Below are 24208 nucleotides of genomic sequence, written 5' to 3'. Positions count from 1 at the left end.
ACCACCCATCTATCCTGTGAAAGTCATCATTCAATGAAAATCACGTATCTGTAATATAAAAATTCCAAGACGCTGAACTCATTGAGAAGAAAGCACTTTAATCCCTTTTAATCATGTATTCAGTGCAGAGAGCAGGCTGACTTTAGCTGCAAGCTTCATTTGGATTTACGTTTAGTTTTCCTAGATGAAGCCCTCTAAAATGTAAATGATACAGCTTTGATTACTGATGCTTTTTGAATCAGTTCTGCCTTTTGTGCTCTAGCACAAGAGTTCACAGTGATAGTTACAGACCTGAGAAGTTTCATGGGTAAGATAGGGCAGGCATACTTGGAGAGCATCAGCTGAAGCAGATTTCATTTGGAAGGGACCCTGGACGTTTTCTAGTCCAACAGCCTGCTCAAGCAGGAGACTCTATGCCATTCCAGACAGGTGGCTATCCAGTCTCTTCTTAAGAGCCTCCAATGATCGAGCACCTACAACTTCTGAAGGCAAGCTGTTCCATTTTCCTGGCAACCACTCTTCTTCCCATCTCTTTTCTTCTTGAACATCCCTCCCTCCTCTTTCCACATTTTCTCCTTCACCAAGCATCTCCTGCCTCCTTAGATGGCAAGGGGCAGATGGGAGAAAGGCTGAATCTATTACATTGATGCCCAGTGTATTACATTATAGCAGTTAGCAATAGCAATAGCAATAGCAGTTAGACTTATATACCGCTTCATAGGGCTTTCAGCCCTCTCTAAGCGGTTTACAGAGTCAGCATATTGCCCCCAACAACAATCCGGGTTCTCATTTTACCCACCTCAGAAGGATGGAAGGCTGAGTCAACCCTGAGTCGGTGAGATTTGAACAGCCGAACTGCAGTCAGCTAAAGTAGCCTGCAGTGCTGCATTTAACCACTGCGCCACCTCGGCTCTCTCTACATTGACTCCTCCCTTGGGAAAAGGGAGGAATCTTGACATACTCATTTATCTCCCTTTCCTGAAACCAGCTTAGAAGGGATCAGTTCCATTCAACATCTGTATGATATGTTTTTCAACATCTGAGTACTAATCAGGTCAAAGTTGACAAAGATCCTATCCCTCACTATTAACAATTTTCTTCATTTCTGATCCTACTTTCCTAGTTTAAAAAAGCCAGATAAAGCAGGATCTTTACAATGGTGGCTTAACCCTGCATGTTCACAAATTCATGACTCCTTGTTTTCAGAAGCCCTTCTTTGCTTTCCCGTACAAGTACAAAACATCCCTATTATTTGTAACAGTTCCACCCAACCTGAAGTTCTCAAGATCCTTTGCCTACAGTTGAAGGGACTTACCCACAGCTTCTTCTGCCAAATGTATTCAAAATATGGAGATTAATGTGTTCAGGATGCTGCTTGAGAATGTATCTTGCACAGAGACTACTAGAGAATGTATCTTGCATAGTTAATAGGACTAAAACTGTTCTGAACAGCAGTTGAGTAAAAATTCCAAAGTTCAACTTTTTAAAAGTCTTTGTATCAATTAAACATTTCCAAATGGAAAGATTCATAAAGATTCTACCTATCTGTCACGTATTCCTACTTTTATAATTCTCATAATTTATTATTTATAATTCTTGTTTTAAAATGAAAGCTTCCCAATGATGAAATACTGTGCTGCTCATTTTGGACAATTGTGCCACCGAGATTTAGTACAAAAGGCAATGAATGTTTCAAGAACCATAAAAAGGGTTTAAGGGCCACCAGTGCTATCCGATCTTGCTTTAGTGCAATAAAGGCAAACACAGACAGACAGACAGACAGTAGATAAATATTAGATAAGCAAATGTACAAAGATCTACTTACTGTGGCACTATTGTGATCTGAACAAAGCAAATGAAGAGGAAGACTAGGGAAGCACAAGCCACATATGCACCAAATCGATCATCCACCTGTTTGGAATACTGCAATAAAAAAAACCATTCCATTTTTTAAAAAAAGTCTGAAAACTCCGATTCATAGGCAACAATTTATGATCTACTAGATGTTGTTGAATCCCAGTCCTACCATCTGTAGTAGATCAATAGTCAACGATGTTCTAAAGTGTAATCTAGCAATTTTACGAGAGCCATTAGTTGCCTTTTATTACAAGCCCTTCTTAGCAAATTTGGCTTGTTGCATTGACTGAGCTATAAGATTCCCTGGACACTGACCAAAAGGTTTTCAGATTGGTAGCAGGGATTTCTGAAGCAATCATCTTTATAGATATCTGAACTGCTTGGAAAGGAGGTAAAAGTTCATAAGTTAATTATATTTAATGCAAGACCACCTCTTTCAAAAACCTTTTGAACATTACCTCTACTGAAAAGAGACTGTTCACAACATAAACTTGTTGCCAATATGAAAAAGTAACTTTTTTCTAGTTGCTGAGGCAGAGATGGCACTGAAAACTGTGAACAGTGGCCCGTGGTGATTTTTGCCTTGCGAATGTCTTTCTGGATAAAAGACAAAGAAAGACCTCTTTTCATATTTCTGCACCGTTCGACATTAAGCTATGTGCTTTGGGATGAACACCCTTCAAATGATGCGGGAGTATGAACAGATTTCCAGAAAAAAAATGGCTTACAGGATTCAGGTGAGGGCACAGATAAACCTCTAAGTGGCCTCAAGGACTCTCAGGAAGAAGGCTAACAGCCAGATGGCAGTAAGGAATATAAATCCATCCATTTTCCACCATTCAGTCAGAACTAGAGAAGTTCTTGAATAAGAAGAGAAACCTCTTCATGCAAAACAAGAAAATCCAGTTGCCTTCTGAACATTATGTTAGAATATTGGAATACTGAGAGTATTGTATAGATATAAACATTCCGTGGCATTCCGAGTTTTAGCACAAAAGCATTTTATAGGGGAAAAATATGGGAAATTGTTTTTATATGATCCTTGCTGTGAAACAACTATATACCCAAAAATAGAAAGATTCCAAAATTCCCACAATGGAAGAATGGTTGATAAAAATAACAGAACAGAGATGGCAAAATTAATTTGTTTGCTTAGAGAAAGATCAATTATTGAATTTATTAATTATTAGAAACTCCATATGCACTTTTTGCTGAAAAATTAAAAAAAATGAATGGATGATTTATGGTTTTTATTATCAGAATGGGTAGATTATAGAAAGGAAAATTCTATATCTTCATGACACAGAAAGTATAATACAAATATATTTATGACTGCTGTTAAGAAGACTGGACCTACTTTTTATTATTATTTTTTTCTTTTTCCTTCTTTTCTTTTTCACTTTTCTCTTCTCTATTTCTCTTATCTTTAACTTAAAGTTTGTATTTTTTTTAGTTTGTAGGAAAACCTATTTAATAATACATACAATACATACATACATGTATGTATGCATGTAGTTCATGATAGTCAAGTAAATAATTGTTACTTACAGTATAAATGCCTAAAGTGTTGAACTGTCACACTTTTCATCATTCCCAATTTTCCATACACTTGTCTACTGAAAATGGGTTTTTGAGGGGGATGGGAAATCAACAGCATTTCTGAGGTAAAACTGTTGGTGGGCCGGAAGACCCAATGCAAAAAGTGGTTCCAATTTGTATTTTCTTCTTCTGGTACCTCTTCTGGACATTCATATAAATTTTTACACAGAACTATGATTAAGCACACTAATTTTCCGCCCTGAGGTCTACTTTGCTCCTGCTAGTGGATTTAACAGACCCATACATCCTTATGGAAGTTTACCTTTTTCTCCAAATCAAGCTCCCTGAATGTTAACAGAAACTTGCGAACATGCTCTGAACGTAACCGGTCAATACTTCTTGCATCAATTGCACGACCCAGAAACTCATCCACCTCATCTTCTGGATTCATGCTTTCCTGGATATTCCTAGAACAACAGAATAAAGTAGAGGCCAATTAAGTGGTGTTTACGGAAAATAAAGTTTCTTAAAGTTGTTACTTAAAGACAAACCAGATGTAAGATCCCACTCTTAGGAACATCTCTGCTATGTCACAATTCTTTGGCTCCTTTTTCTACAGCAGACACAAGGCACCAAACTCACCCAGGGGGTTGACAAAAAATGTGGTGGAAATTCATACAATAATATTTATAACCATGATGTGTAATTTACCCTCTCACTCCTTTATTCAAACTTTTCTTCTCTTGAGTTCTTTTTTGGGGGGCTTGTCATTCTAAAAGTGACAATGGAGGTATCTCCCCCCCCAGGTAGCAACATCTCCCCCCACCCCACCCCACCCCTATACTGCCTCTGGAGCAAGTGGGAGAAAGATAGAATACTCGACTTATGATGGCAATTGGTACCGGAATTTCTGTCACGAAACATAGCCACATCACTTAGCAATGACACTCTGGCAATCCTGGTTGTCACTCTAACGAAGTTCTTAGGTGAGGCAACTTCCTCGTGCCTTCCTACAAACAGATCAATGGGGAAGCCAGAAGGGAAGATCCAGGAAGCTTGTGAGTTCCAGACAGCTTGCAAACAGGCTGGCAGGCAAGTAGCTGCTGCTGTGTGTGAAAGAGTGCAAAGGGATGCACAGAGATGCACGAGGGAGACCTGGAAAGGTCAAGGAGAGTGTGCAAGAGTCAGGGAGGGTGCACGACAGCATGAGGGAGGTGTAATGAGGGTAAGGGAGTGTGCATGAGAGTGTATGTGGGGGCACTCAAGGGAGACATATTGAGGCTTGAGGAAGGTGTGTGAGGGAGCAAGGGAGGTGTGGCAAGCCTCACATAGTGGTGAGCAAGTGGAGGCTCGGGTTTGTTTGGGAAGATGCACAGGGGTGTGTGAGTGGCTACCACAAGCCAAGTGGAGAGGGGCTGCTGGGGGAGAGAGCATGGGTGAGGATGACTTATCGGAGCGACTTGTAACTTCCCTGTCGGCTTTCCAATTGACTTTCTGCAGAAGTCAGCAGTGAATATTGCAAATGGCAATCATGTGATAGTGGGGTGCAGCACTCATATGTGCCAGCTGGTTTTCAAATGCCCAGATTGCAATGAAGTAACTTTGGGATGCTGGGATGGCTAGAAAACCAAGGATTGGTCATTCAGTACTATCGTAACTTTGAACAGTTGCTGAATGAATGGTCATAAGTCCAGGACTACCTGTGCAATGAATCTTCACCCCCTTCAGCCATATTCTCCTTCAGGATTCTATAAACTGTAATGTACAGAAGCAGTACTCATGCACACTTCAATCATCTAATTAAGGATTTCAAAAACTATTTTTATTCTGAAGACATATTTTGTCAGAAAGGACAAAGAATTTTGTAGGCTACATTCATCACTGGTTTGGATGTAATGGAAGACATTAAAAGGCATACCCGTTGCAGAATTTAAAATATTCTGCCTTAACCTTCTGTGAAACTTCTAAGAACTATTTTATTCCTAAGAAGGTGGCAATTTAGTATAAATCACAAGATGTTTTAATAAATGGTAGTCTGGTCCAGTTCTTCAATTATTCACTGTAGATTTTCAGAGCCAATATAGCACTCATTACATTTTCTTTGGCATTGTCACAATTAAAAAACAACAACTAACAAATATCTTTAATTAGGCAGTCACTCGTCTGATTATTTTGGAGTTCTTTGTCTCTCTGCCATTCTTCGCCCATGCTAGACAACTGGTCTCCGAAATTTGCCAGCTGTCATTGCAAATTTAGTTGGCATACATAATATAGGCAACAGCAACCCAAACATGTTCTTTGTTTATTAAAATCAGTCTTATTTTCATAAATATGGATGATGTAGGTTTACAGAGACGTAATCCCAGGTAGAGCATTCTCCTGGATAACGTGAAAAAAAATTAAAATATGCCTTATTTTTATTAAGCAAGAATTTTAATTAAAACAAAAAATAATGCTCATGTCAAAAGAAAGATTTTTGTTCTAAAAACACCGAATTGGGTTCAATGCAGATGCAGACTCTGTTTTTTGGAAGGCAGGGGATTGCAGTAGGAAGGGGAAATCTAAAAATATCACTTCTTTCTCCTTTCTGCCAACAGAATGGGCCTATTCAATCAAACACCTTCTGCAATCCAAAGGAACCGTTCCATCTGTGAATGCAAGACCCTAGTTTTAAGCCAACTTTTTTCAAAACAGAGAAGACTGTTACATTAGAGAAGTCTAAATTGGCATCAATCCCAATTCATCAAATTTTTAGAGAAAGTTCTCTTGTTAATGGTAAATTAGCAACAGAAGGGTATGCTTCTGAAAATGTTTCCTAATTAACTTCCTGCAGTGTTAGTTACCATACTATTTACACACCTTTAGCATAAAACTAAAACAAATGGAGAATTAAGAAGGGAAGGGATAAATGAAAATTTTTAATTATTAAAAATGTGTTCAAATATATTAAAAGGAAGAAATTATACTGACATTATATTTATCCTGAATAAACACTTTTAACTTCTCTCTTTAATAGCATAATTTTGAACACTTTAATGTAATTGTCAAGCGCTAGTTTGCTGTATGGGTTAAACCACCAGAAAGCTGGGTGACCTTGGGCCACTCCCTCTCTCTTAGCCCTAGGAAGAAGGCAAAAAAAAATGTTCCTGTGAAAAATGTACAGATGTTGCCTGTGTATGTAATCAACAGGAATCAAACTGACTCAAAGGCATAAGATATAATATAACTGTTTTCTTTCATAAATTAAATCGATTATCTTATGTAATACATAAGATTCCTTATGCAAACTGTGACTCCTTTTTTCCCTCTATGGGTAAGAAAGTGCATATATTCTCTTATAATATTTCATAGTTATTCAACCAGCGGTTTTCAAACTTATGTAACAATAAAATAATATGACAATTCATTTTGTATTCTAGGTTTTTCCAGTATGTCTATCCAATTATCATTTTGTCAGTGTGCCAAGAATATTTTTGCTTTCAAATTTGTTTAGGCTTTCTCCTTCCAAAACTACACGACCAAAAATTAAAAGGAAAAAGGGGAAAAAAAGATGCCCAGGTCTTCTGATGTAAATATGTCCTTTGACATTCATGGAAATTGGTATCTTGACACAAAACAATAAGAAAGGGGGATATGTTTATTTAATGGTTTTTATCACCTATATTCCCATATTCATATAACTCTAGGATCTGGTGAACTACCCTTTCTTCTCTTCTACTTTGAATAGAAATAGCCAATTTACTACAAGCTCAATATATGATGTCCAATAAATTACATCCTACAGGTGAATCGAAAAACTATTGTACAAATTGAAAACTCCAAGTTTTAAACTTCCAAGATGTAGAAGGCATTTTCCACAGCCTTTTATAGACTATAATCAGCAATCAGCAAGGAAGATGGCCAAACATATATGGATATACAGAGATGAATTAAAGGATTCCTATAACTTTCCTACTCAGTCATCCATTTTTGTGCAATTTGAAATGGATATAAGACTCTAGATGTGTCACAAAGGAGGGATGGAATGGAAACAACTGCTTGGTTACTATTTTGAGATATAGCCTCTAAGTATGTAAAACTACTTAATTACAACAATCTATGCTGTTTTTTGAAAACCAAACCACCTTTTTAAAATCAAGATTTATTGAGCAACTATATAGGTCTAGTTTAAATTTTTTTTGAAAATGGACTAAATAATAGCATTTGCAAGCTTTGTCCACTACTTCACCACTACTACCCTTCAATCGTCCTCATTTTATAAAAAACCATTTCAAGTTATAAGCCTTTTTTTTTATTTTTTGGGATGTATTTTAGATAAATTAAGGATCTGTATAATTAATTATTAAAGCTTACATTAAAGAATAAAAGATAAAATCAGTGGCAGGGTGATATGATGTAGTCTAACCTCTAATGAGTATTTATGGAGAAAATTACAGCAAAGAAAAGCACCGAAATAAGATAGTACTCTATTTTGTACAGTGACAAACTTCACACATTTCAATAAAAAAGAATAATTAATGTTCCCTTTTCTTACTTGTCTTTTGGATCTTCAAAACCCTGAAAAGAAGAGAGAGAAATGCTAATTAGCCAAACAAAATGACAGTGAATACATTAGAGTTAATGCAAAACCACTTAGGGGACATCCATTTGTAACATCATGCTGATAAGTGTCTTGTCAAGAGTATGGAGCATTATCTATTCCAGGTCAGGGCCCCAAACATTTTGCAAACTTCAATTTAATGGAACAGAGTTGCTATCTCAGACAGTCGCTAGTACAACATCTGCAGTTATTCTAAGAGGATCTTCTTTTCTCAGAAACAGAATGCTTCCTCTTCTTCTTTCTTTCTTTCTTTCTTTTCTTTCTTTCTTCTTTCTTTCTTTCTTCTTTCTTTCTTTCTTTCTTTCTTTCTTTTGCACTGTATAGCTAACATTTATGTGCATAATATTAAATAAATAGCATATGGATGATCCCTTAAAAAAACCTGAAGGAATCACTAACATGTCAGTCAATACACACTGTTTACATCTGGTTTATGTACTTAAGACAGGAAAGTGTAATTGTGGTACACACAGCTAGGTGACAGCATCTCTCTAACATTTGCTTATCTCAAAACCTGGTAAGTATTTTGACAAGAAACTACTAAGAATTCCTGGAACTGTAGACTGGAGAACAAGAGGCGGGGGGGGGGGGGGAATCTCAGAGGAACATAATGGTAATTCATTTCCATAATTTTGCAAAGAAAAATCTTATGCACATCATCAGGAACTAAACTTGAATGCTCAGATACATTATTAACCATGTTATAATCATATGACCATGAATGTACAGAAATATATTAATACCTATAATACAATTGAATGGTTGAGATCATGTATTCTTAACTTTGAGTTTAGAGGACGCAGTCTCATATATTTAAAACTGCAGCGAACAATTTTCCTTCAGGAAAGTGTTTCCCGTGCTTTTATTGCACAAGGAATCAGTGCAGTTTCTAGAGATATAAAAGAGTAAATTGACAATTTTGTCAGAGTGCAGGGCCTTCTGAAATAAATACCTTGTTTTTTTAATAAAATATATTCTGAACTGAATTTACTGCTATTCCATCCCACTGTTTTTAAAACATTTATCTGATTTCAGATAGCTCTCATTTTTATTTATTGAGGCCTACAGGTAATCCTCAATTTACAACAGTTCATTTAATGACCACTCAAACTTACAACATAACTTTAAAAAGTTACCTGTTTTTCACACTTATGACCGCTGCGGCATCCCCATGATCACATGATCAAAATTCATACACTTGGCAACTGATTCATATTTATGATGGCTGCAGTATTCCGGGGTCAAGTGATCCCCTTTTGTGACCTTCTGACCAGAAAAGTCAATGGGGTAGCCAGATTCACTTAACAACTCTGTTATCAACTGAATAACTGAAATGATTCACTTAACAGCTGTAGCAAGAAAGGTCGTAAAATGGGGCAAAATTAACTTAACAACTGTCTCGCTTAGCAATAGAAATTTTGGCTCAATTCTGGTCATAAGTAAGTACCACCTGTACATATTTTGTTGATTGGTTTCTGATCTTAAAAAGTTTGACGTTTTTAATTACACTTTTCAACATTGGACTGCCAATGTTATAGTCATCTTCAAATTATCTATGACTTGTGTAATTTATAATCTATATTCAAAAGAATTTATTTTTAAACATTTTATTCTTCCTGAGAAACACCCAGTCCCCAGGATTCTTAAACCTCTTTCGTGTGTGTGTGTGTCTGTCTGTCTGTCTGTGTGTGTGTGTGTGTGTGTGTGAGAGAGAGAGAGAGAGAGAGAGAGAGAGAGAGAGAATGTGAGTGTGTGCCAGTGATGGGTTATGACCAGTATGCCCTAGTACGGATGTACCGGTGCCTGCCGGGAGCACCAGGTACCATTCTGGTACAGTGCTCCAGAGGGCCCACCTGCCCTCCTTACTGGTATTTGAAGTTTTCGGAGCTTCCACGCAGGCTCATGAAGTGCACGGCACCTGCGCGATGCTCCGCCGAGCAGTTGGAGTGTCGCGGAGCATCGCAGGCAGCAAATACACATACGCATGCTGCACGCTGTGGCTGTTCATGTGGTGGGCTCCCGGCCCCATTGCACTGTACTGGTTGCAACAGGATCTGGAACCCACCAATGGTGCGTTTGTGTATGTGCGTGTTTGTTTGTTTGTGTGTGTATACACATCTTCCTTTGGTATGATTTTTAATGCTGAATTTTAACATTTCAATCTTAACTTCATTTGTATTTTATTGTCCTAATATCATTAAGCACACTGAATACTATTTTTGATTTAAATAGCTAATTGTATCTAAAAAATACTCAAAGAAACAGTGAAGTGGAAAGGTGGAGGTAAAAGTAAGAGTTTGAAAGTACATGAATACAATTGAAAATTCCATAAATAAAATTCCAACCAATGCTCTTATTGGAATATAGTTGACTCCGCAGCCCTTCTTTCTCTGGATGACAGAAGATATCAGAATGTTTTCCCTCTTACTTTTGCTGTGTGGGAACTAATGCAGTCAAGGGCCTTTCTAGATTTTGTTATATGCAAACATGTATTTCTTTTGTTTCCAATAATTCAATTAGTAACTCTTATACATTATATAAATACATAGGCTATAAACTTGCTAATTTATATTGTACAATTGAACAGAGTTATGATATTCAGACACCCAATTTAGTCTACTTTTTAGCTTCTTGCAGTAGTTGAATTCTTCCCATTGCCAACTGGGTAATAGCTATGTTATTTAAAACTAGTAAATTGTTAATGTCAGGCGATAAGAATAATTATTTTAGCTCATTAGTTTACATCTACTTTAAATAAATGCTTTCCTTTCCTTAAAGAGGATAGGGAATTTATGACCTCTAGATGTTGAACTCCCATAGTCACTTAAATACTGTCAATGATGGCTAAGACTGCTAGGAATGGAACAGCAGTAATGACTAGAAGGCAAATATTTCCTTGTGCCTCTTTTGTAGATTTTCATGGAAACAAAGAAAATGAAGAAAGGTGCTTTTAATTTTTTTAAAGATAATTTTAGCAAGATACTTTTGAAAAATCAGTTGTTATGGCAGAACTGTTTGGGGAAGGAAAACTGAATTTAGAACACTATTAGATCCCTTTGTTTAAAAAGAATCACGATGTTTCTCGTATTCGAAAAGCAAACTCTCATTGTATATTGTGGAAATCAGTTTGTTGGGTGCAGCCAGCAGGCTGCATTTCTGACTAGGCTCTAAGTTTGTAGTTGACCATCCAAAAGTTCTAGGCTCTAAGTTACATTGGAAAGAGCATATGCTCACCAATTGAAAGATAATCCTTTTAAATGTCTGGGTCCCCTCCATTATCCAGAACTAAAATAGACACTAACAAATATTCTACCTTTAGAACACTAATGGTCAAAAATGCCAGAGAATCCTGTTCTAGTTCCCAAATTACTATCAGTATTGAAATGGAGTTTGGGTTATTTTCAGTCTATAGTCTTTTTTAAATATATAGTTAACACTTTTTGCTACGGTGGATATTAGTTATTTGAAAGTATTTTGGAGTAAACATTTTGTATATGGAATGTCTATTCCTCTCTAAATAGAATCAGTGTTACAAGTAATTAAAGCTTTTGCATCACGTGCAGAAAGAGATGCAGTTACAAAATGTTTACAATGTTCAGCTTGAACATATAGCATTTCATACCTGGAAAAAGTTAATTACATAATTTGCATTTCCCTACTGAATATCTGCTTTTAAAATTAAATCTGTTGCAAGGTACAGTGGATACATATCCTGCAAAATTGTTTTCTAACCAAATTTGAAAGATGCATTATTAAAAGGAAAATCAATGTATTGGATAAATCTTTTGTTAATACATAGTTAATATGCCAAACAAAAAATGGACTTTATGTGAAATAATTGAATTTCATAGCCAGTAAATGCTCTTGTGAAACATTTTAAATTGAACAGACATTTCTCTTTTAAAGACTGCATTTATGGATATAAAGCTGTTTGACCATCTTACTGCGCATGTGGAAGAAGGGAGTTTCTCGCCAAGGTTAACTGTCCAGCATTCCATCCTGGTGATGTTTTTTGAAGATATCTCCCACCTGACAGTTGGGTGCATTATAATTGGACTATGGACTGGGGTGCCAAGGAGAGGGGATTGAGTTATACATGATATTATTCGCTTTCATGCCTAATTAACCAGATTCAGCTTAGCTTTGCAACTGTTCATTTATAATTAGTAAAAGTACACTTGATTTCAATTCAAATGGAGTTGAGTGATTACTAAATGAAGTCAATGCCGACACCTTGATTTTGGACAATCCTGCTATACAATGAATAACCTGTGGATTTACTCTCTTATTTATATCTCTAAAGATGACAAAGAATGATAATATATTATTATTTTGTGAATTGGGGCTTCAGAAGATCGTTCTAACAATGATTTCTGATATCCATAAGCATATTACATGCTTTCAAAACCAAACAAGAAGTTATCACCCATAAAGGCCTAGCTCATGGCTAAAGTATGTATGTCTAGTAAATCCCCACAACAGCTAAACAGATTAACCACAATTTTCTCTTTAATTTGGATGATTTTCTCTATCTCTGTGAGGAGCTGATCTATAAGTTATGATCTGTGTAGTACCAGCTACAGGGCAAGATGCACATATAGTGGATACGTGTCTCTTTTATGTTTTTTACAGTACCATGTTAAAGTTTCTTCCAATGCTTTCTTTCTAAATATGGCTATTCAAATCAGGAGCCACATGTTTGATGCAATTTACAACTCAGAGATTATTTCATGCAATGAATCTAAGTAAGTCCTTCTCAGTCTTAGTCACCCATTTGTAATAGGTGTGACAAGCGAGAACTAGTGTGGTTGTAGCAATTTCTAAGCTTCAATCTTTAATTAATTTTCACAAAGCAACTCATTTCAGTACAAGGACAGAGATATTTTACATATATTGTACGCAGGGAAATCACCAGAAGCTCTTTCTGGCAACTTGCAACAGTGCATAATGATCAGAACTTTTATCAAAATAAAAAAAATTTAAAAAAAAAAACCATAAATGGAGTAATAAAATAGAAATTACTTTCATAAGTAAGGAAAACAGGGGAAACATGATATCAAAGAAATTGAGGAATCCAATGTACACTTAATATTGATTTGTCAACAGTGGCAGCAAAATTCCATACATCTGAACATCCTTACCATTCTTTTCATTTCTTTAGAAACTTGACTGGTGCTTAAGTGATTATAAAAAGAGCGATCCACTCCCCAGTGTGGTGGGTTGTGACCAATGGAATTAGTACGTTGGCGATTCATTTTGGCTATTGTTGCTTTCTCATCTTTCTAGAAAAAGGAATCAAGATAAAGAATTACATTTTCAATCATTATACTGTAGAGCTGAAATTCAACACACATTCAGGGATTAATCTGGGAAAAAACTGTTAAATTTTGCTTCCTAATTTGTCTTTTATCCCCGCCGCTAGTATAATAGCCAGTTAATTTTTTTTGTTGATTTTGCCTAGCTAGATATTCCTTCATTTATGATTGTCTTGGAAGATATCATTTTTATGTTTTGTTTTCACCATACTTTTACTGCTGTTTTTATAATTATTAATTATTTTAACAACTCTTTTCTTGGGATGTCCAAAACATTTTCAGTTTGCAAAGGACTGTTCCAAGCTCAAAATGACATTGTTTCAAAGTCAAAATCAGGCCACGAAAAGGTTGCCACAGCCAGCTCAAAATAGGGTACTTCAAACTCAAAATGTTTCCACTGTAAAATGTCTTATGAATTCCTATCCTTTTCTATTATACCAGAAAAAACATTGTACTTATCTGTATGTGTGCATGAGAGGAAGACTAGAAAGAACGTAAGTACAGAAAGGGGACAGCAGACAAAGAATTAAGGCAAACTTTTCCTTTGTTTGTGCAAACGTGTAGTTTTTATAGCCACTTCAAGTTTAAAACATAACTTAAATATACACACAGTTAATTTTCAGTCTGCATAAACACTATACCATTATACCCAATACTTGAATTAATTGTGGTGTACAACATATTCTTGACCTTTCTAGAGAACAGATTTTTCACTTTTATCTCATAAATTTATGATTTATGATTTATTTCACAATCACATTAGCATCTTTGAGCCCCCGTTCTCTCTCCAATTCCTGCAATACTGAAATGTATTACCCATGGTAATATAGTTCAAGGTATATTTATATTGGCCATGGCTGGTTGTTCTGACCCCCCGGCCTGTAAATAAACCAGAACACAGGCTTGGCTATTTGCCACTGTTCAATTTCTGAGATAACAAATTCTTTGACTGAGGGCCCAGGCAACTCACGTTCAATAGAGTAGCTCTGCAGCAACCCAGATAGTTCAAACGAAGCAACGCAGATAGTCCAAGCGAACAGACACGGCTAGAATGCACAGATAGATTTTCTTAACTACTAATTTGAATGGTTGTTTCCTGCAAATGTCCCCTCCCAATGCCTCACCTATAATCTCTCTTGGGAGGGGCCAATCAACAACCACCTGCGCTTAATCATCTTCTGTGAGTCTGCCTACGGAGTTGCTGCTTCCGTTTCTCAGCCCTTCTCAATCTAGCATCAGGGACAAACTGCCTTTGATCTTCCCCACTGCTCCATGCCTCAGGCGCCTCTTGGTGGCCAACCAGCCTCTCTGGTCCCTGCTCTGAGTCTGAATCCTGCCCAGGGTCCTCCACATCGTCCAGGGCAGACTCATATGGTTCCTCGCTATCCGAGTCCATCAGCAACTCAACCAGATCCTGCTGGGCCACAACACTATCCCTCACCATAGGGGCCTTCCCCTGGGTCTGACGCTCAGGGTGCGGCCTCGAGGGATGTTTTGCATGGTAGGCCCACACCAAAGTGGGGGTGTGCACTTCCGTTGCATCAGCCCAAGTCCCCCTGTTTGGCCCAGCATCCTTCCAGTCCACCAAGTACTGGAACCATCCCTTTAGCCATCTCGAGTCCCGGATCCGGGCCACTTTGTGCGTAAGCTGCTTCTCCGCCTCACACTGTGACAGCTGGGGCAGAGAAGGTGGGCAGAGATGACAAGCAGATGGCTCAGGGACCAGGAGTGAGCGATGGAACACCGGGTGCACTCGCATCGAGCGTGGCAAGGTCAGGCGATAGGCCATCGGGTTGATGACGGCCTCCACCAGGAATGCCCCAAGGTAATGGTGGTCCAACTTCTTAGCTGGCCAGTGGGCCAGAAGGTGTTCGCGTGGACAGCAACACGCGATCTCCCACAGCCAACTCCAGCACCGCACACCGTGACCTGTCCACCACCCTCTTGTAGTCCTCTTTGGCTTGAGTCAGATAGCGGAACACCACTTGGTGGACTGCCTGGAGCTCCGAGAAGAAGTCCTGTGCTGCGGGGACCGGGGAGTTGACTGGGGTAAGAGGAAAGAAGCGAGGGTGATACCCGATGTTAGCCAAGAAGGGCGTCATCCGCGTGGAGGTGTGCTGCGAGTTGTTAAATGCAAACTCTGCCATGGCCAGGTAGTCCACCCAGTTGTTCTGTTGCTGATTCACGAAGCAGCGCAGGTACTGCTCCAAGATCCTGATCACCTTCTCTGCCCCCCCCCATCGGTTTCAGGATGGTGCGCCAAGGACAAACAAATCTGGACGTCCAGAGCCTCTATCAGCCCTTCCCAGAACTGGGCCATGAACTGCGTCCCACGGTCCGACACGACCCAATCGGGTAGGCTGTGCAGCCGGAAGACGTGCTAGATGAACATGCGGCAGTGGCGTGGGCTGTCGGAAATCTCCGACATGGAATGAAATGTGCTATTTTTGTGAGCATGTCCACCACCACTAGGATCATGGTAAACCCCGAAGACAGAGGCAATTCTATCAGAAAGTCCATGGACATGTCTCCCCAGGGTCTGTCCAGGGTTGGTAATGGCTGAAGCAGCCCTGTAGGAGCTCCCGTCACTGACTTGGCCTGCCGACACTGTACACAAGAGGTGATGTACGTCTGTACGTCATGTCGTAAACGGGGCCACCAGAAGGTATGGGAGACCAGGTTCAAAGTCTTGAAAAGGCCAAAATGTCCTGCTGCCGGATTGTCATGGCACTGGGAGAGAATAAGTTCCCGGAGGGGCCCCGCAGGCTCATAGAGCCTGTCCCAGGATCTCAAGAGGTCATTGTTGAAGATCCACGGGGAGGCCAGCCCTACCTCTGCCCTCCGTTGCTCCACCCACTCGGCGTACTGCTGCGCATTCCGTATGCAAGGCCATAAGTCCCGGGCTCGTGAACTGCAGCGAAGGATTCAATGGGCGAAACTGTCTGGGGTGGAAGAGGGTCTGTGGTGCAAGAGTACTCGGACAAGGCATCCTCCCTTTGGTTGCGCACACTCAAGATGAAGGTCACTCGGAAGTTGAACTGGGCAAAGAACAGGGACCACCGGATCTGGCGTTGGTTCAACTTGTGTGCCATTTTCAGGAACTCTAGATTCCTATGGTCCGTCCAGATTTCGACTTGCTGCCTGGCCCCCTCCAGTTGATGCCTCCAGGCCTCAAACGCCACCTTAATGGCCAGCAACTCCTTCTCCCAGATAGTGTAATTACGCTACGAAGGATTGAGTTTCCACGAGAAGAAAGCGCAAGGGAAAAGGGTGCCGCTAGGGGCATGAGCCTGCAGTAACACCGTGCCCATTGCGATGTCAGACGCGTCTGCCTCCACCACAAACGGATGATGGGGATCAGGGTACTTCAGGATCGGCTCTTTCATGAAGGCGTGCTTCAGGGCCTCGAATGTGTGTTGTTCCGTAGGCCCCCAGTGAAACGGCGCTTTCTTCTGCAGGAGCCGAGGGAGGGGTGCGGTCAGGAAAGAGAAGCTGGGGATCAAGGTACGGTAGTAGTTGGCAAACCCGAGGAGTCACTGGACATCCTTCGCTCGCCAACGAGGTTGCCAACTGTGCAAAGACTCTACCTTGCCCGGCTCCATCGCAATTCCTTCAGGGGAGATACAGTGCCCAGAGAACTCGATGGTAGTCTGCCAGAACTGACACTTCTCCAGCTTCGCGTACAGACAATGCTCCCAGAGTCATTGCAGGACAAAGTGTAGGTGCTGCCGATGACCTCCCAAGAAGCCGAGTAAATCAAAATGTTGTCCAGGTAAATGACAACAAACTGATCCAAGAGGTCCCGGAAGATATCATTCATAAAATGCTGGAAGACGGCTGGGGCATTGGTTAATTCAAATGGCATGACCATGTACTCAAAATGTCTGTACCGGGTGCCGAAGACCATCTTCCATTCATTCCCCCCCCCCCCCCGGACTCGGACCAGATTATAGGCGCCATGCAAGTCCAGTTTTGTGAACACCATTGCCTCCCAGAGCCACTCCAACAACTCAGGAATCAGGGGCAGAGGGTAATGGTTGCGCACTGTGATCGCATTCAAGCTACGATAATCACAACAGAGTCTCAGATCCCTGGTCTTCTTCTTGATGATCAAGACTGGGACAGACAGTGGTGAAGATGAGGGCCGGATAAAACCCCGGGTGAGGTTCTTGTCCAGAAAGTCCCACAATGCAGCCAACTCTGGCTCGGACATGGAGTACAGGCGACCCACAGGGAGCTGCGCGTCCGGCACCAAGTCAATGGGGCAGTCTCAGTGTGCACCCAACCTAAGGTCTCCCTCAGATTGGGCTCCGCCCATTTCCCAACAAGTTGTTCTGGAGCTGAGTGGTAGGCCCCAGACCTCGCAGCCCCCTACTCTTCTTAGGGCAAACCACTGCCAGGTGCCCAAGATCCCCGCAATAAAAGCACAACCCCCCTGAGCACCATCTATCCATCTCAGTTCGCGACAAGCAGGGTTTGGTGGCACCCAAGTCCATGGGCTCCTCCCGTGGAGCTAGGGTCTCCCGTGGGATCGGCACCCCTCTGGTCTCTTGGGATGCACGGCAATGCCCCCGCCTCTGCAACCGGGCGTCTATCCGGAGGCACAGGTGGATCAGCGCGTTGAACGTCGGTGGCCTGTCCACCCGCACCAGCTCCTCCTGCAGGTTGTTCGACAGCCCTTCTTGAAAGGTGTTTATGAGGGCTGCCTCATTCCAGGCGGAATCTTGGCTAAGGAGCCAGAATTCACTGACATGTTCCTGCAAGGAACATCGGCCCTGCTTCAGTGTCTTGAGACATCTGGTGGCTGTTTCCTTCTTAATGGGGTCCCCATGAATGAGTGTGAGGTGATCACAAAATCCCCTGAAATCGTCCAGCAAAGGGCTAGCCTGGGTCAACAAAGCGGTAGCCCAATGAGCTGCAGAGCCAGAGAGTAAGCTGGTAAACTTTAGCCCAGTTAGTGGGAAAGTCCTCCGCTCTCAAACTGATAAAGAGCTGGCATTGTCCCAAGAAAGCTGGAAACATGGCTTGGGTGCTGTCAAAATTATCAGGCACGGCAACCGAACATTTCCTCTGAGGCTGGGGGGTGGGGAAATAGCATGCCCTTGAAGCTGAGCTATCTGGCCAGCCAGCAAGGCCACCTGCTGTGCCAGTTGAGCATTTTTGGCACGGAGCTGTTCCATGGTGGCTTAATGTAAATTGTTTGGGCAGGAAACAAACTGTTCTGATCCCCCAGCCTGTGAATAAACCAGAACACAGGCTTGGCTGTTTACTACTGTTCAATTACTGAGATAACGAATCCTTTGGCTGAGGGCCCAGGCAACTCACGTTCAATAGAGTAGCTCTGCAGCAACCCAGATAGTTCAAACGAAGCAACGCAGATAGTCCAAGTGAACAGACACGACTAGAATACACAGATAGATTTTCTTAACTACTAATTCAAACGGTTGTTTCCTGCAAATGTCCCCTCCCAATGCCTCACCTATAATCTCTCTTGGGAGGGGCCAATCAACAACATCTTCTGTGAGTCTGCCTATGGAGTTGCTGCTTCCGTTTCTCAGCCCTTCTCAATCTAGCATCAGGGACAAACTGCCTTTGATCCTCCCCACTGCTCCATGCCTCAGGCGCCTCTTGGTGGCCAACCAGCCTCTCTGGTCCCTGCTCTGATCTGAACCCTGCCCCGGGTCTTCCACATTGTCCAGGGCAGACTCATATGGTTCCTCGCTATCCGAGTCCATCAGCAGCTCAATCAGATCCTGCTGGGCCACAACAGCTAGTTACAGCAGGATATGTAGGAAATGGCATCTAAATCAGCACAGAACTACTTCTAGTTTTTGAGATACATAACTTGGAAACTTTTCCTTAAGAGTACAGTTTAGTTTCTTACTAGTCCATAATGGTATCTCTGTGGAGTCCTAACCAATTTTTTATTTTGGGGGGGGGGGGGGGAGACAAAATATTAATTATTTATATATTAAATAGGTAAAAAGACTTTTGAATGGATTATAAAATTTGGTATCTCAAATGTTTCATGTGATAACCCTATGCATATTGGTTTAGGATACTTGGGGATAAACAATCCCTTTAGAGTAAATTTACATAAGAGTAGAGTATCAATTAACCAATCTGGATATTGATCCATTTTCAAGCTCCTGTGTTTGCTCAAGTGGAAATATTTGTAAGGGAGAGAAAGACATTGATGTATGGAAGAAGCGCCACATAATATCTGCACCTCCTGCACCCTTTATCTTATGAACACATCCTTGTAGATCAGTCAAGCCAGCCCTTTAGAAAGGAACTCAGCTATGCAGGAGTCATTAGCATAGAAAGAGAAGATCAAGAAGACACAGAAAGCAGCGTAGCTTTAGAGGTAGCTAAGAAGTAAGCTAAGGCAAAACACACAGTACAGATTATAGGATTTAGCAGATAGAATAGAGAATAAGGTTTGGAATTAATAGTAAAAGCGTAAGTAGTAAAAGATTCTTAGCAACATAATAGGTAAGATGTAGTACTGCAAGCTTAAGAATCTTGTGTGTTTACTACAGAGAAGATCTGAGCAAATCATTACATTTTTATTAAATTATCAATGGTCCAAATTTTGCTGATTTAAGAGAAATAAAATCCTTCCAAATCTATGGAAGTATGGATTTCTGATGTTTCATGCTAGCATATAATTCAGGGCAACATAAACTTTTTGTTTTGTATAATACAAAGATACACAAATAAACCAATAAGGTATTTAGAAGGGACAAGTCCTTATATGTTTGTGTGTTACTGATACAGATGATGATGATAATTTTCTTAGAAACTAATGTAGAAAAAACCCACCAGAACGATTTCACCCATAGTGAATGTTTATTCAAATACCGTAATCTAAACATGACCACAATAAAACAGGAAAATTCCAAAAAGCAATTCATGGAAAATCGTATTCATGCCTCTTTGCTTCTATATAACTATATTAGAAGCACAACTCCAACTACAGACCTCTTGTGCCAGAAAATAAGAAAAACATTGGACAGCCACCAACACAGAGGTTTGGGGATTCTAAAAATACAATAATATGAAATCATTTTTAGATTATGTATTTGGTTAACTTTTCTAAAATTTAGAAATAGCCACAATGATTTATTTTGCATTCCTAACCCATCTATTTCTGCCCTCCAGCTAAAACTTATTCTAAATCTACACATTTCAAAAAATATATATCTCATTAGATGCCAAAAAGGAAACAAAAACAAAACATTATTCTAGGGCGGAATACTATTTAGGCAGGCATTCGGCAAACAGTATTTATCTTTTAAAAATCTGAAGTCTAAACACTACTGATGACTTGCTTTATGAAATGAGTAATGGAAAACGATAGGGTTGTGTTAGGTAAGGAAAAATCCCTTACTGCAAATAAATGTTTATTGATTGTTCTTATATGGAGTGAAACTAAGAAAAGACAAGGGAGGAGTGGGGGGGAAGGCTCATTATGTTGCTATGGCAAAAACGAGAATATCTATTCAAGCTAATAAGAAAAACTTCTGCATATTCTGGGTCATGAACAGATCTTGCTATGCCGCTGCCTCTATTCAGTCAATACACTATGGGAAAATGTGTGCAGTTTGTGCAGGTCAAGCAGCTTGCACTAAACAAAGCTCACTCTGCAAACTTGCCAGTGTTGCTGGGAATTGTAAAACTTCTCTGCAAAAGCCTTTCCAAATTCAGATTGCTGACAAGTGTGTTCATATAGTTCTCTTGAAAAATGTAGTCCTTGTAGCAACTCATTTTGTCTGGTATTAAGAATTAGAATCTGGAAGCTTACTTACTCCACTCCTTAGATTGATCTCAACTATCTTTCAAAGAGTATGTTTTGGATTGAGAAGTTATAGAACTTCCTTTTCTTTCTTTCTCCATGTGCCTTTTGCTTTACTTTGGGAGATTTATTATATTATAAAGTCCAATTATGGTAGTACACATGAGCTTCAGAGTAGCAAATAGCTATTTTCTTTTCCAGAAGAGACTATGTATGTACATGAAACTAAATAAGGTCATCACTTTAGAAGAAGAAATATTTATATATTATGAAGCAATGTGCCTGCTGAACAACTAAATGTCCCAGAATTACCGACCAGAAGATTAGCAAGTAAAAATTCTAATGTAGGGGATAATGGAAGCTAGAATTGCTGGTACAATTTACATTGGCACTCAGTTCATGTAAATATGCAAAAGAATTTTCCTCTATTGTCTCACAGCAGAAGGAAAAAAAAGGAAATGTAGGAACATTTTATTTATAACATCTTATTTATAAAACTAAACAAAAATGCCCTCCCAAAATTTCTGTTAACCAAATAGGGATAGGGTGCTTTGTAAATACTTTGAGAATGTGAATTTCTCCAACAATGAGTAGCAATAAAGGAATATATTTCAAAAAGTCTAATAAATATTGACTCATTTTTATTGCTTGATAATTTTGTACTAAATTTATAAACCTACAACTTTCAATATTAGACTCTCTAAAATCAGAATCATTTGGTTTCAGAAGAGATGGTTAAAACTGAAACGAAAGCTTAAAATTTCATTATATAAGGTGTCACATTTTCAGAATAATTTAAAGTATGGTAGAGCTTTCTGATTGTAGGAGGAAATCTCTCTAAAATATTTGAAATATTAGTTCCCCAATCTTCTCTGGAAAAGTGAAGATTGAGGAGGTGAAATAGAAATTGACTATGCTAGATGGGATTTGTCAATGTCCTTTTCATCCTAGGGGAACACATTTCAGACAGAATGCCCTATATAAAAAGGCTACTATGAATGCATACAAACTTATCATGTATAATGTATAACAACTCATCAGCTGTAGCACTCTGCTACGTGCAGTTTCAATAATTATTACTTCAATCCTATTTGGTTCTTACCCGTTTTTGGCTGCATTGGACAATGAGGAAAGTCTCTATACTATGCTCCTTGAGGTAAGCATTGCGTTCCCCTCCAAGGCCCAGCTCCACTTCATAATCACCATTTAGGTAGTTTAGCGTAGCTTTTGTTATGTGGATTCGCCTTGATCACAGACAAAAGACAATTAAATTGTAATATCCATTTGTTAGTAACAGAAATCAAGTAGTAAACATTTTAGAATGTTTAGAATGCAACTACATTTTCCCCCATGATAAGCCCCCCACCCCCCACCTCTATACAGGGCAAAAATCCTAATATAGGCAATTTAGAAGAAAACATTATCTATTTGTGTTGGTGAAGTCTTCTTCATGGAAAAACACTTATATTTCACCAATTTTTGTCCCTCTTTCCTAAGACGGATACTTGAATGTGAAAACATAGCACAAATCCATGTTTCATGGAATATTTATCCAATCAAAGGAACTGCCTGAATTGCTGGTTTACAAAGGGCAACTCAAGAGAGATGTGTTTTTCAGTCTCCTTAATTTAGTAACCAGGAGATTTAGAAATAAGAACCACTTGTGAAAGCACTGTGTGGTTCTAGCAATTGTTTGGAGTGAACTTACGCCATTTATATACAGCCAAGTACTCCACTCTGACACATGGACAGATGGAAATATTCGCACCGAACTGCATTCTGACCGAGTGCTCTTACCCTGCTTTGCCACCGGCTTCCATGTGATTGGCTAACGTGACATCATTTGACCACACGTCAAACTGCCACTTCCTGAGGCCCAAGACTCCGCAGTGAACTCTCCCGCTGTGGATTCCGACTCGCATATTGACATTGACGCCCGTCACTTCTCGTACTAATCTGAGGAAAGACAGAGGGATATAAAAAGACAATTTCTAGACAAACAAAATTAAAGGAATGTAAGTATTTATAATAGGCAATTTTGCCTAAATATGCTTAAAGACTGCAGCTCAACTGAATCAGACAGAAAAAAACCAGCAGGCTAGCTAGACAAGCAGGCTGGAGGTGTTCTCAGAAGACAAAGTCAGTGAGCTTTCAATTGGCAGAGTCCACAATTCACAGAAGTGGCAAACACAAACCAAAAAGCACAGACTACCCTCTGGTTTCCATTTTAAGCCAGCCATAACTTGCCTATTCTAATGAACTTTAATAGCCATGTTGCAAAGATAGAACAGAAAGTGATTATAGAGCTTACTAGCCAATAACCTGGCATTGTCCGGGTATTTATTTATAGGGGGAAAATGTCCGGACCAAACGTAATTTCTACTGTTTGATTTTCTCCCTTACCAGAGGGACCCCCCTTGTGGAGTACTGTGAATCCATTACCATGGCAACTCCACTGCACCGTACAGTAGATGCCAGTATGGCACAACAGGCTGTATCTTAACATCCACCCACCCCAAGGGATGTTAGGGGTGCCTTAACCCCACAGTATTTTTCTCCAGAGAGTAAATCATCTGTGTACCAAGTTTGGTTGAAATTGCTCGAGGCATTCCACAGTTATGCTGGAAAACACACACACACACACACATTGTGTGTGCATGTGTGTGTGTGTGTGTTTGTGTGTGTGTTTGTGTGTGTGTATATAGATTTGTTCATATTACCCCGGCATCAAACTTCCGACAGATGAAACCCAATACATATGTGAAACAACTGCTTCAGTGTGATATAGCTGGAGTTGTGTAATAGTCAACCAACAGTTATTTCTTCTTTAGTTGTTCCAACAGGGTCCAGTGTTAAAGAGTTTATAAGGTTGCTTCCAAAATTATCATGTGTATCCTTTGTGGTGTTTTGATTTTGAGAACAAACATTTATTAGGAGGAACACAAAGGAACAATCTGAAAGCAGATTATATCTCTGGATTAGGGAGAAATCTGTTAAGATTACTCTTGCCCTTGGAAGACCTTAAATGATTAGTTGAAAATGTTGCTATGGCAGCTGTGTATTGTATCGGCCAGGATTAGTATTGTTGTACAGCCTGGG

General features: G+C 39.8%; 1 protein-coding gene across 1 annotated transcript in view; it reads right to left on the bottom strand.

The window, feature by feature from the left end:
• Positions 1–24208, bottom strand: part of ADCY5 (adenylate cyclase 5) — a 290915-nt gene that overhangs the window by 26175 nt on the left and 240532 nt on the right. Inside the window, 6 exon segments of the mRNA XM_032226514.1 lie at positions 1826–1923; positions 3719–3863; positions 7931–7953; positions 13138–13278; positions 22212–22353; positions 22907–23065. Of these exon segments, the coding sequence (XP_032082405.1) occupies positions 1826–1923; positions 3719–3863; positions 7931–7953; positions 13138–13278; positions 22212–22353; positions 22907–23065 (708 nt within the window).

Source organism: Thamnophis elegans, chromosome 1 (assembly GCF_009769535.1).
Source record: "Thamnophis elegans isolate rThaEle1 chromosome 1, rThaEle1.pri, whole genome shotgun sequence".
NCBI classification, from domain to species: Eukaryota; Metazoa; Chordata; class Lepidosauria; order Squamata; family Colubridae; genus Thamnophis; species Thamnophis elegans.
The sequence above is the reverse complement of the archived record's forward strand: the minus strand, read 5'-3'. Positions and strand labels throughout refer to the sequence as shown.